The sequence below is a fragment of the Dipodomys ordii genome, unplaced genomic scaffold (genome assembly GCF_000151885.1).
Source record: "Dipodomys ordii isolate 6190 unplaced genomic scaffold, Dord_2.0 Scaffold44, whole genome shotgun sequence".
Taxonomy (NCBI): domain Eukaryota; kingdom Metazoa; phylum Chordata; class Mammalia; order Rodentia; family Heteromyidae; genus Dipodomys; species Dipodomys ordii.
Genome location: NW_012267260.1, coordinates 5,112,238 through 5,126,019, shown reverse-complemented (window position 1 = coordinate 5,126,019; position 13,782 = coordinate 5,112,238). Strand labels below are relative to the sequence as shown.

The 13,782-nt window shown below is 43.1% G+C and overlaps 1 protein-coding gene across 1 annotated transcript in view; it reads left to right on the top strand.

Annotated features, from left to right (window-relative positions):
* Positions 1-7,583, top strand: part of LOC105987719 (probable G-protein coupled receptor 111) — a 41,036-nt gene extending 33,453 nt beyond the window's left edge. Inside the window, exons 14-17 of the mRNA XM_013019075.1 lie at positions 2,422-2,541; positions 2,940-2,981; positions 3,497-3,556; positions 7,369-7,583. Of these exons, the coding sequence (XP_012874529.1) occupies positions 2,422-2,541; positions 2,940-2,981; positions 3,497-3,556; positions 7,369-7,583 (437 nt within the window). The remainder of the gene's footprint in view (positions 1-2,421; positions 2,542-2,939; positions 2,982-3,496; positions 3,557-7,368) is intronic.
* Positions 7,584-13,782: the final 6,199 nt, after the last annotated feature.

Sequence of the window (13,782 nt, the reverse complement as noted above, 5' to 3'; positions counted from 1 at the left end):
TCCCCTCCTCCTCCTCCTTTTCTTCTCCTCTTCCTCCTCCACCTCCCCTTCCTCCTCCTCTCCTTCCTCCTCCTCCTTCTTCTTCTGTTGGTCCTGGGGCTTGAACTCAGGGCCTGGGCACTGTCCCTGAGATTTTGTGCTCAAGGCCAGCACTCTACCACTGAGCCACAGCTCCACTTTCAGCTTCTTTCTGGTGTATGTGGTACAAAGGAACCAAACCCAGGGCTCCATGCTGCAAGGCAGCCCTCTACCACTGAGCATTCCCAACCACCATCTTTATTAGTATTTTTAAAAATTCTAGTAAAGGTGATTACAGAGGGGAGCCAGGTAATGAGTACATTTTTTTAAACTTTCCTTTTTGGACAGTCACCCCTCCCTCATTCTCTCCCCATTTTCCCCTCCCCAGCCCTCCCCTCCTGGTTGTACAGCGCCTTTCCCACAGTGTCTAGTGGGTGTCACTGCTGAACGGGGTCACCTTTGTCCCATCATTTCTGTGCTTCCCCTTTCTTTCCCCAGATTAGATAAACTTATTTACAAGACGAAGAGAACAGAGATAAAAAACAGCAACAAAAGGGAATAAACTAGAGAGGAAAAGAAAGAAAGGAAGAAAGAAAGAAAGAGAAAGGAAGGAAGGAAGGAAAGAGCCACAAACAGTACAATAATAATAAAAACCCCTCTTGTTTCCGCTTCTCTGAGTTCCTGTTGATCAGCATCATTTGACATGATCATCATTTGACATGATCATGTGTATATTTGACTGAAACATCTCTCAGTCTGTGGATGGCCAGATTGGAATTAGCAGATCAGTGCAGATGCCTGCGAATTTCCTTCCTTTTCTCTTCCCTGGTGATCCACTTGTGTCCTTCCTATAGATTCAATGTCGGAATTGACCTTGTCTTAGTAAGGACTATTCTTGGATCAGGCATCTGTGAAGCTACACTGGCATTGTGCCTCCAAACAAGCACAACTCTATCCTTTCTCTAGCTTGGGAATTCGAGGGGAATAGCCATTCTTCAATAGAATGAACAATAATAGTCCTTGACCATGGGATGTCAATCAATCAGGAGTTTTCATACATTGTGATTCCCTGCACAGTAAGTGATGTAAGTTGCTAGTTATGGCAGTAGACCTTGCTGTAGGCCCTGGAGTCTTGGGTAAGTAACTTTTGATCTGCAAAGTAGAAATAAGGATCTAGAATGGATTCTATTGTCTTCTCACACAAGGATTGAGAAGACCGTCTCAAAGTTGTGTCAAAGTGGTTTTACTCCCTCCTGCTCCTAAGCCTGCACCTTTTGGCTATCACTAGCCAGACTGTTTTCTGGATCTATGAGTAATAGAAAATTTGGCAAGACCGTAGCCTTAATTATGCTTTTAATTGGCGGTTGGCAAACTACAGCCTGCCAACTGATTTTTTAAATAGGGCTTTTCTGGAACACACTCCTGCTCCTTTCTTGACCCTTTCTCTTTGATTGCCTTTGAGCAACAAAGACACATTTCAATAGTTACAGAAGTGTAGGTCCTGCAAAGTCTAGAACATTCACTATCTGTACCTTGTGGAAAAAGCCTAAGTATCATTACTTAAAGTAGCAAAGGCATTGCTACGAGGGTGTCACTAACAGACTGGTGGTAGTGATGATGATGATGTTTTTGCTTTGGGTCTTTTTTTTTCTTTCAGGGAGGGTGAGAAAGGGTGCAGAAAGGAAGGGAGAAAAGGGGGAACAAATGAAATCACTCTGTTCAGTGTACACTATGCGGAATACGACTTATGCAACTTGTGGACAGGGATAGGAGGGGAAAACTTGGAGAAAGTAAAGAAAGGGGTGACATTGTCCAAAAAACTGTAGCCATTATCTGAATTATGAAATGATAGCTCCTCTTTACAACACCTTAGTAAGAACAATAAATTATTTTTTAAATAATAAAATAATATACTTAAAAAAGACCAGGTCCAAACATTTATAGATCATGATCCCCCCTGAGTAATAATAATTAGCCAGGTTTGATTGTCTGCTCATCACTCTTTGATATTTCTAGAGCACGTTGATTTTACTTTCCCTGTTGCATTATTACAAAGAGAAAACCTTGGTTTAAACCTTTCTTTTAGTTTCTTTTTTTGTGCTTCTGTTTATTTTAAAATCAAAAGCTCTTGGATTCACATAAATTCCCAACTCTGGAAGATGCTGTAGTGACTAATAATAATCTCATCTTTTTTTCCCTCTTACTTTGCAACTTAATTCAGCTGCTAGAATTTTTGTTGTGTATTTCTTTTTCAGAGAATTTGTGTTTCTCTTTTCTTGATAGGAAGACAAAGGCCAAAACACTTTCAGTTACATAGAAATCTCTTTTCTCAGACCTGTATGTTAAAATAGATTTATTTCTGGCTACCTGATCAATGCTTCTTTACCCTGAAACTCTCCTTAGGTCATGTGGAGATACTCTTGGCCTCCCAGATCTTTGTAGATTTCCTTGTCTTTTATGAAGAAAGTTCCCCTACCATAGAAGACCCTGGAGCTTCCTATTTAGAGAATGTCAAGTACACTTGTATAGACTAGAACATGAGGTTCCTTTTCCTAAGACAAATTCCATGATGGTGATTTGTCAGTATCCAGGTTCCACGCCACGTGTATCGATGATCACCAGGCAGAATGGCTATGTAAATATTTGGAAAGGAAGTGTAAGATTTTGCCAGATCAAAGACCTGATGTCTGTCGTCATTTATTTCACAAACACCAACTACCCACAGGCTCAGCCCCCTCAAGGTGGTCCTCACCCAGGGGAGGAGGGAGACTCCACAGAACGACCCAGCCATGCGCTTTGGTTCACATTCGTGGAATCATAGTGCTGTTGCACACATGCCGTCCCCAAGGCTAACGGGAGGAACAGAGTGGAAACCACAGCTGGGGAGCAGCTCCTCACGGTTCTGTTGCGCTTCCCCACAGGGCTTCTTCATCCTGCTGTTCGGAACCATTATGGACCACAAGGTAATACGCATCATGGCAGCCATTTCCCACGTGGCTGAGGGAAGCAGGGCTGAGGTCGTTTTGGCTGAGGTGTGATGGCGGGGAGCCCGGTTGTCAGGAGGACGTGGATATCAGCCTTCAGGCTGGCAGAGAGAACGAGATTCTCTTGTGTGCCTCATGGAGTTGGAAGGAGGCTGTGTACGAGTGCTGTCAATGAATGAATAAAATCAGGATGACATGGCAGATGGGTTCTAAAGGGAGCAACAACTACAGGTCAGCGTTCATCCCAAGGGTTTATTCACAAAACACTGCTCATCAAAAAATACTCTATACTCAACACGGATAAGTTTTTTTTATATTTAATTTAATTTTAATTTTTTAAATTTTTTATTTTTTTAATTTAATTTTTAATTTAAATTTAATGTTGGTGTGGCTGAGGTTGCTGGTCTCAGAGTTTCAGGAGTCGAGTCTGAAGCGTGGGAATCCTGTTGTTTCTCTGACATCTTTGAAGCATTCTCACTGTCCTTGCTTTCCAGATAAGAGATGCTTTGAGGATGAGGATGGCTTCACTGAGGAGGAGATCCAGGGCAGCGGAGGTGAGTCCCTCCCCCTCCCCCTTCCCCCCACCATCCACTACCCACACTGGAGTTCTAGTTATGCAGACTTAACCAAAGCAGTTCAGGACCCAGGATTTGTGAGCAAATAGAACCAACAAGACATTCCAGGCTCACTTAGTTCTTTGTTTTATCAAGTTGAAGTATTCTGCTTATGCAGAAGATGAGAACATATTCTTGTTTTGAAAAAAATTATTTGTTTTTATTGTAAAGGTGGTGAACAGAGGGGTTGCAGTCACATAGGTTAGGTTACGAGCACACGCCTTTTTGAAGGGTGTCACCTCTTCACTAATTTTCTCCCAGCTTTTTCCCTCCCAACTCTTCTCCCCCACAAGTTGTATAGTTCAAGCCGTATTTGGTCACCCTTTGTTCCACCATTTCTGTGATCTCCTTACCCTCTCCCAAACAGATAAACTTACATGCATGACAAAAGGTACAGAAATAAAAAAACAGCAACCAAGGAGAAAAGAACAAGCAAAAAGTAAAATAACGAAAATACCTCATTTCCATTTCGTGGAGTTCATTTCAATAAACATCCTTTTATATGATCATATGCACATAGCTCTTGAGCCTTTGTGATCCTCTCCTAAGAATATCTTGCTTTGGCTTCACTGTGTGAATGTTTGGAGTCCTGTTTATCATGTCCAAGTGTATTTTTTGGTCTTATAGGCACATTCTAATTACCACAAATGAAGGAAAACATGCATCCAATGTTTCTTTGGGTTTGGCTTACTTCACTTACTATGATTATTTCCAAGTCCTTCCATTACCTTACAAACGAGACAGTGTCATTCTTTCTGATGGAGGCATAGAATTCCATTGCATATATATACCACATCTTTTTGATCCATTCACCCACTGAAGTGGCATCTAAATTGATTCCATATTTTGGCTATTGTAAACAATGCTTCAATGAACATGGTAATACTGTTAGCTTTATTGTGGCATTGTTTGTGTTCTATTGGATGAATGCTCAGGAGTGGAATTGCTGGGCCATAGGGGAGCTTTGTGTTTAGTTGTTATTGATTTTTTGTCGGTCGTGGGGCTTGGATGCTGGGCTTGGGCACTGTCCCTGTGCTCTTCAGCTCAAGGCGAGTGCTCTACCACTTGAGCCACAGCACCACTTCTGGTTTTCTAGTGGTTTATTGGAGATAAGAATCTCACAGAGTTTCTTGTCCGGGCTGGCTTTGAACCATGATCCTCAGATCTCAGCCTCCTGAGTAGTTAAGATTACAGCTGTGAGCCACCAGTGCCCAGTGTGTTTAGTTTTTTGAGGAACCTCTATACTGCTTTCCAGAGTGGTTGAACAAGTTTACATTCCCAACAACAGTGTAGTAGCATTCCCTTTAGCCATATCCCAACTAGTGTCTGTTATTGTTAGTTTTCTCTATAATGGCCTCTCTAACTGGAGTGAAGTGAAACCTCAGTGTTGTTTTGATTTTCATTTCTTTTATGTCCAGAGATGTTGAACATTTCTTCATGTGTCTATTGGCCATTCTTACTTCTGCTCCTGAGAAGTCTCTCTTTAAGTCTAGCCCATTTATTAACTGAGTCGTTGTTTCTTTGAGGGCTTGTTTATGGGGGGTTTAATTTTTTTGATCTCTATATTTTACATATGAGGCCCTTGTCCGATACATAGCTAGTAAAGATTTTCTCTCATTTGGTGGGCTTTCTCCAAATAGGAGTAAAGCTACCCCTCTTTGCAGATGATGTGATCCCGTATTTGAAGAACCCTATAGATTCCTCTCCCAAGTTATTTGGGCTGATTTGAAACTTTGGCAAAGTAGCAGGGTATAAAATTAACGCACAAGAAGCAGTAGCTTTTCTGTATGGCAACAATGAGAAGATGGAGATTGAAGTCAGGAAAGTAACTCCATTTGTAATAGCCTCAAAAAAGTACAATACCTAGAAATTAACTTCACCAAAGATGTGAAGGACCTCTATTATGAAAATTTTAAAAATCTGAAAGAAGAAATTAAAACAGATTTACGAAAATGGGAAAAAAAGACTCCATGCTCCTGTCTTGGAAGGATTAACATTGTGAAAATTGAATAGAGCTATCTACAGATTCAGTGCAATACTCATCAACAAAATCCCAACAACATTCTGCAATGATATAGAGAAAGCAAGCTAAAAATTCATTTGGAATAATAGAAGACCCCGAAGAGCAAAAACAATCCTTAGCAGGAAGTATAATGTTGGAGGAATATCAATACTAACTTTCAAACTATTACAAAGCCATAGTAATAAAAAATAAGCATGATACTGGCACAAGAATAGGTCTGAGGACCAATGGAATCAAACAGAAGACTCAGAAATTAACCTACAGACCCATAGCCACCTAACATTTGATAAGGGAGCCAAGAGCACAGGTTGGAAGAAAGAGTCCCTTCAACAAATAGTACTGGCAGAATTGGCTAGACACATGCTGAAAACTGAAGCTCGATCCTTATATGTCACCCTGCACCAGAATCAATTCCAAATGGTTCGAAGACCTCAGTGTAAGGTCTGATACCATGAGCATATTACAGGAAGGCATAGGAGAAACACTAGGGTTCTGGGGCTCAGGTCTAAACTTCCTAAGTAAAGATCCAGAATCACAACACATCAAAGAAAGACTAGATAAATGGGATTGCATCAAATGGAAGAGTTTCTGCACGGCAAAGGATATAGCTAGCAAGTTAAACAGAATACACTCTTTGAGAGAACTTTGCGTGTAGACTAACTTTCCACTTGACTTTGGGTCCATTGAGATGATAACCAATGGGATTTATAAGATTTGCAAATCACAGATTTCGAAGAAATGAGAGCCACCACATGAGAGTTGAGTCAGAAACTAGATTCTAGTCCAACCCACTCATTTTACAGGAAAGGAATTTTAGGCCCAGAATAATGAGTGGGATAATGGGGAAACATTTGTCCTCAAATCCCTTTCCAGTCTATGTGTTGAAGGCTCCTTCTAGCACACGACATTCCTTTGCATGTCGTACCCATGAATTGATAGATCTTACAAAACACTTTTGGCCTGGCCATCTGTCTTTTAAGATAAAAGCTATATTTGCCAACATTTCTTTATTCCTTGGAAAATATTTGTTCAACTGATAGATTAAGATTAGGATCTACTGCTTGGAAACAAACTATCTGACTACTGTGAGAACCACCATTTAGAGTAGGGTAGGACTTGCTTTTAGTACCACAGTTCATCAGTTTTAAGACAGGCATCATGTTCTTCACCTTTTGACATTTCTGAAGTTGGAATCTATCTTGCAATCAATTAAATATATCCTTTGTTTCCTTTTCGTTTTGTAAAGCATGGAAACAATGATGTTGCTCCCAGTATGACATTGAGTGATCTATAACCATTTAATCGTCTGTGGCCATGCCAGTTTGGGAATTTCTTGCTTTATGTCTCCGTTTTCTTGTGTTTATCCTCAGGCAGGCTGTATATAAGTATCAGTGAACATCTCCCCTTTGTCCCAGTGTCATTACTCACTGTCAACTCTGCCGTTTTTCCCACCCCCATGTAGAATGCATCGTTGAGTCCAACCAATGGATCAAGATTAATGAATCACTGAGGGTGAAATGTGAGTATTAAGGGCCAGGAGAATCTTCTTTTGCGAGTTGTCTTGCGTCACTTACTGTTCCTGTGAGCCAGGGGCACATACCTTTCCAAAAATGAACACATCTTCATTGCTTTTCATGCTGAAATGGGAATGTGCAGTTTTCTGTAAGCCTGCATTATTTGAATTCACATGAGTAGATTAAGTGTGCATCTATGCTGTGTCCTCCATGAGAGGACACTGCTATGGAGAAGGCAGCTGATCTGACCACCCTGCTCACACACCTGAGTTCCATCTTGTGGCTGAATGGTGACACTTACCAAGACCTCATTGTTGACAAGGAGGACACGATGACTGAAATCACAGAGCAACGAGGCCTGCCTCTCCCTAATGAGGCTGGGCCCAGCATCAGTCCGAAGGAAGTTGTGGGCAGGGTTGTGGCCAATTAGCTGCCTTCTCTAGGGTAACCCGTGATGCTTACAGCCCTGCTGGCGAAACCAGGGGAAACATTGCCAGCCAACTACCGAGGGAGAACAACTAAGCTCAGAAAGGGCAGCCAGAAGTGTGAGTGCTTGCAGGTAACCCGGTCAGGCAGGATCAGCCTTTGTAATGGTTCTGCTCTGGTGAGGGCTTCTAGTTGCTCTACACGGGTACAAATAAGTGCAGGTTAATTCTCCCTCACCATTTGGCAGTAGCTACCTACTCCTTTGCATTCCTTCCTTCTCTGAGTCATGGACCAACCATTTCTTGAACTATGAGTTCATATAGGGGCTGAACCATCTTATAGAGCCAAAGACATCAGGTTAGAAGAGCTATTAAGGTTCCTCCCATGTTGCAGATCCTACCAACCTGACGTGCTGGTGTGGGGCACTGACACAGGGCCAAGGCAGAGGGAGATGTGTAGGAGGGTCTCTCATCTGCGTGGAGTATGTAGGGCATAGACTGCACCCGCGAGGGCATCGCGGAAAGCCGGACATGTGCGTGATCAGCTGCACACGGGCAGCTGCACAGGGAGCCCTTCTCTGACTTCTGCTTCTGAACCGATGAAGTAGGGGAGGAAAAGCAGCGCACATGCTCCAGCGCGGCCCCTCCCTCTGGACTTTTCTCAGTGATGGAGGCCTGTGACTTTATTCACACTCCCCTCCATGTAATTCTCCTCTCGCCTCTCCTCTCTCCTCTCTGTTCCTCTGTCCTCTCTGTCCCTCTGTCCTCTCTGTCCCTCTCTCCTCTTTCCCTCTCTCTCCTCTCTCCCTCTCCATCTTTCTCCTCTTCTCCCTCTTCCTTTCCCTCTCTCTCTCCCCCCCTCTCAATATCCCCCTCAGATTTCGTATCCCTTGAAACACAACTATATTGAAATTAGGCCAGTTTACACTCCTATAAATGTTTTCTGACAAGGGTAAGGAAATATTCGGTGTTGCCAGAGACATGGATAAACTTAAAGAAGAAAACTTAACCACAAGCTGAGGTAGGCCGCGTTTTAGGGCCATTGCTCCGATTAGCCAAGTTGTGAAGGCAAAAGGAAAACGTCCTTGATGGACATGAATAGAAAACGTCCTTGATGGACATGAATAGTGCTTCCGTGGTGGACCCATGCGTGGTAAGAGAGCAAAACCAGCCCTTTTGCTCATCTGGGACAAGTCGTAGTGGTCCAGACTGACCAAAACACCAACCATACGCCTTCATCCCAAAGTCTGTTATGACTGGAACATCTCCCCAAATCACTGGACACTAATGTGCAGCACCAGCTGCGATTCTACCACTCCTCTGTAGCTGCCAGTGATCAGTTATAACGGCCACACGGATCTTCCCTGATCTTATCAGTTGCCGGAATTTAGGAGTAATACATAGTAAAACTGTCACGGCCATGTCCTATCATGGAAGTTCCTATCATGTTCCTGTTAGGAGGAATACTTTGAGAGTTGAGTACCCACATGCTACCGCTTGCATTTGTGGCCAAGAAGGAAAGAGATTAGGCTTTTAACTCCACTCAATCCAAGGCCCCTCTGACCCCGTCTGCCTCACGTGTGATCTCTTTTTCTTTTTATCCATGGAGGTCTTCATCTCTTACACCACTTTTGCTGCTGATAGCAATTATATGGCTGATGGTTGTCAATGACAGGGACCGCATGAGAGCGGCTCATCCAGGAGCAGGTGTCCTATTTTAAGAACAAATTAAAAGTCGCCTCAGTTGGTGGTGTCTTGGAAGAGAGAAGATATTAACAGGCATCAACCCCGCTTATTTCGCAGGTCAAGCTGGTCCCTGGTGTCCATGACGACACTTGTGGAGAAGCTGATTCCGCTGAGATGTGTGGAAACACGATCGATAATTTTCAGTAACCGAGGAAGATTACCAGAAGTCAACGAAGCCTTTAAATGAGATGGTGCAGCGTGGAGCCCAGGACTGTCAACACTTGGCAGGCGATGGAGAAAGTCTAATTGTGGCTGCGGATGAGCTGTGTGATGCGGCTGTCAAACTGCCTCTCGCCCAGTTCCATTTTAGGAACCGCCTAACTTGCCTGGCCAGAGAGTCTAATTTAAACTCCAATTTACCTATGTGAGTCGAAATGACTCAGAATGTGTAAATAAAATAGCCCTGAGAAGTCAGAGGTTATTTCATGCATCCCCATGGCTGGTTTTCTCAGAACTGAGTCCTTGTGTGGAAGGGAAATTAAGAGCTCAGGACTGATTTGCTTGGGGTGGTGAGCAAAAGCAGCGTCTCAAGGCAGTTAGAACATTTCCCTTGACAATGGACAGAAAAGACTATTTAAAAATGAAAGGTAAAACTTTTTTTTTGGTCAGTTGTGGGGCCTGAACTCTGGGCCCGGGCGCTGTCCCTCAGCTCTTCAGCTCAAAGCTAGAGCTCTACCACTTGAGCGATAGCACCACTTGCAGTTTTCTGGTGGTTTATTGGAGAGAAGAGTCTCATGGACTTTTCTGCCTGGGTTGGCTCTGAACTGCAATCCTCAGATCTCAGCCACCTCAGTAGCTAGGATTACAGGTGTGAGCCACCGGCACCCAGCATTTTTTTTTTGTGTGTGTCAGTTATGGGGCCTGAAATCTGAGCCTGGGCACTGTCCCTCAGCTCTTCAGCTCAAGGCTAGAACTTTACCACTTGAGTCATAGTGCCACTTCCAGCCTTTTCTGCTTATGTGGTGCTGAGGAATCGAACTCAGGGCCTCATACATGTAAGGCAAACACTCTACTACTGAGCCACCCTGCCATCCCCGAAAGGTAAAACTTTTAGCCACGCAGAAATAGAGTATGGTTCCCACCCTCCCTCTCTCCCTCCCTCTCTTCCTCCTTCCCTTCCTCCCTCCCTTCCTTCCTTCCTTCCTTCCCTCTTTCCTTCCTTCCTCCCTTCCTTCTTCCTTCCTTCCTTCCTTCCTTCCTTCCTTCCTTCCTTCCCTCTTTCCTTCCTTCCTCCCTTCCTTCCTTCCCTCTTTCCTTCCTTCCTCCCTTCCTTCCATCTGCCTACTTGTGCTTTCCCAAGTCACTCAAGGCAGTGACCACTGTGCTCAGCCACTGATTGAAAGGGAGTCTTGCAAACTGTTAGAGTTGAGTTGGCCTTGTACTGCAATCGCCTGATCTCTCTCTTCCAAGTACCAAAGATGGAAGGCTTGAGCCATTGTGCCTGAAAGTACCGATTCTTTAAAAGGAAGAAATACTGGTTCCATTCCTCGTGGGTTTAGTATCCTGGATAATCCAGGATACTCTTTGCATCTCAAGGTTCTGAATGTTAATCTATTATGCGTTTGCATAATCAGGAATTCCTGATAGATTAGCTGAGATATTCTTGGGAAAGTAGCTTAAAGGAAGAAAGGGTTCCGTTGATGCATGCTTTTGGAGGTTTTGGTCCACAGCTGGCTCCATTGTTTCTGGGCCCTGGTGAGGCAGAGGGTCATGGTGAGGGTGTGGTGGAAGGACATAGGGACATAGCGGAAGGACATGGCAGAGACAAATTGCTTACCTCGTGGTGTCTAGGAAGCAGATAGGGACCAGAGGGCTGGGAAAAATGGCAGACCCTCAAAAGGCATGTCCCCAGTGACCTGCATCCTGTGACTAAGCCTTATATCCTAATTTCCATGACCTTCCAATAATGACATAAAATTAGGAATTTATCTGTAGATCAACCCACTGATTAGATCAGAGTTTGCATGATCCAGTCACAAGCCCAGAGCTCTGACTCCGAGCATGACATTGGGCTGATCAAGATGTGTGTATTGAACACCTAGGGGGAAACTGAGGCTGGGTGAGGTCATTAAACTTCAATGTTCAATGGCTGGAAGGTGACAAGTCTGCCTTCCAAGGACATTGCCTTCCTTTGGACATTTTATTTTGGTTATTATCTTTTAAAAACAAATATGAATACCTCCCTCTCTTGAGCTTCAGCCTGATGTCCACCTTGGCATTTGTCCAAGTCCTCGGCCCGAGGAGCAGGAGAAGAACTTGAAGATAAGGAAAGCAAGCCAAGGGGCTCACATTCAGGAGGTCGGTGTAAGACAGTACTGTCCCTGGCGTTCAACTTGCATTGGTGAGGAGAAAGTACATGAACGAATCCAGGAGAAGATAGCGTCCCTCTGGGGCTGGACAGTCATGTTCATTCATTTGTACTATAGATGGTAGTTACAGATGGTAGTTACAGCCACGTCTGCACGAAGGCCGAGAAAGAAGAGCCAACGGGTATTCTGCTACATAAACCCGCAAATCTAATACCAGCTTCACCCATTCACTTCAATGTTTCTCTTCTCTCCTTTGAAAATGTTCATGCTATTTCACAACATTACTTGACACAGCTAGACGACAGGGTCAAGAAAAATTTTGATAAAACAGCCAGCCTAGATGGAAGAAAATTTAGAAAATAGAGGCCCATGTGTTCTCCACTTTCTCACAGTTATGGGGATGGGGTCAAAACCACCTTGGAAAGGAAGAGGTTCTCCGTGGATTCTCCTACAAAGGCTTCCTTTCAGTGCTTTTATTGATGCTCTGAACAAGGCAATTCACTTCAGTCTGCCTTGTCAGTCAGTTCGCCTTTCTGCTTTACATAAGTATACTGTCTGGAAGGCCTCTTGATGATCTTTTTCTTCCCCTTAACTTATAATATTGAACTTTCTGATGGCTGCAAGTGATTTTTTTTTAGCATCCAATTAAAAGCTGAGTCGACTGGGGACTGTTTGAGCACAACTGTCTAAACCCATCAACAGGTGGATGATATTCACACATTTTAAGTCTCTGTGAAACAAGAACGGAACGTGCAAATATAAAGCAAATTGTCAGTTTCTATAATGGCTTATTTCCCATCCTATTTCTTCATGTATTGAACCTAAGTAACCTGTGTGTGTCTTTGCTTTTGTTCCTTTTCTAAAATTAGCTTCTATTTTATTTTATAAAAGAAAAATAAATGTAAGGCTAAGAAAAAGAAGGAAACAAAGTCTCACCTACCCATTGCTTAGCCCTACATGAATGATACTATATCTTATTGATAGGTAATAGATTTATCTATGAATCATAATTGCTCCCTTGCACTCTATGATTGTTCCCTTCTATTTCAGTGGTAGAATGTTCTGCGGTTTTGTGGGTAAATGCCACGTACCTTCTGCTTATTTCCTTCTACACGGAATAAATATATTATCCATCAACAAAGCGTGACCTCTGTACAGATTAGCAATGCAATCACATTTCTGAATTGCCCTTCGAGTGGCTTTTCTTAGGGCAATCTCATTGACTATATTGGCATATTAATTATGTGTGTGTGCGCATGTGTATGCACTTGTAGATGCAATAGAGTCTAAGTGAACAGTCTGCAAGACAAAACAGAACATGGCACAGAAGAGTCTTAGGAGGGCCGGGGAAGATAGCCACAGTGACCTGGGGAAATTGAAAATGCAACGAAGGAGCTGGCTGTGGAAAGGAAGCTTGGCTCTCAAGTGTGGTGTTAGGAAGCGTTCCAGATGGTGCCGCGCATGCTCAGGCTGCCCTGGCCCCCAGCAGGGCGGAGGAGCCAGTGAGGTGCTGGGCCCTGGCTCCTGAATTGCCCCTGAAAAGGAAGACCAGCCAGAAGCACAATTGAGTCCAGTTAGAAGACCGTCCATGCCAGGCTGCGGAGACTGAATTACACTGGCAAGTGGGGAGTTAGCCAGATAATTGGGCCCAAATTACTTTTTCTTCTGATTTCTTTGGGTAATCATCTAAAATATCCATCTTCATTTTTTTTGAATGCTTTCTTTGATGTGAAAATCAATACAGGAGTGTTGGGCATTTTCAAAAAAAAGAGAACAAGAATAGAAAGAAAATTAACCAGCATTTTATGATCTGGCATTGACTTTTGGCTGTATTTTTTTTGTCTATAAATACTTGTGACCTTAGTACTCACAAAGCTTTAAGAGCTTTATTTCTATGGGTAATGTCAGATCATAAATATTTCTGCATACCCCTTTTTCAATTTTTGTAAATGTCAATTATTGAACTCCTGTTATGTACCAGTGCATAGTGACTCTGAAAAACAAAGATTAAAGAGAAATCCTTGCAGTTTAGAATGACAGCTGGAAACAAAGAATATTTAAGGAGGATATAAGCATGGTTTGTTTAGTGAATTTATTTATTCTTTAGTTGTCAAAGAGTAAAAGACACTAGTAAGATACCAGAAGAGCT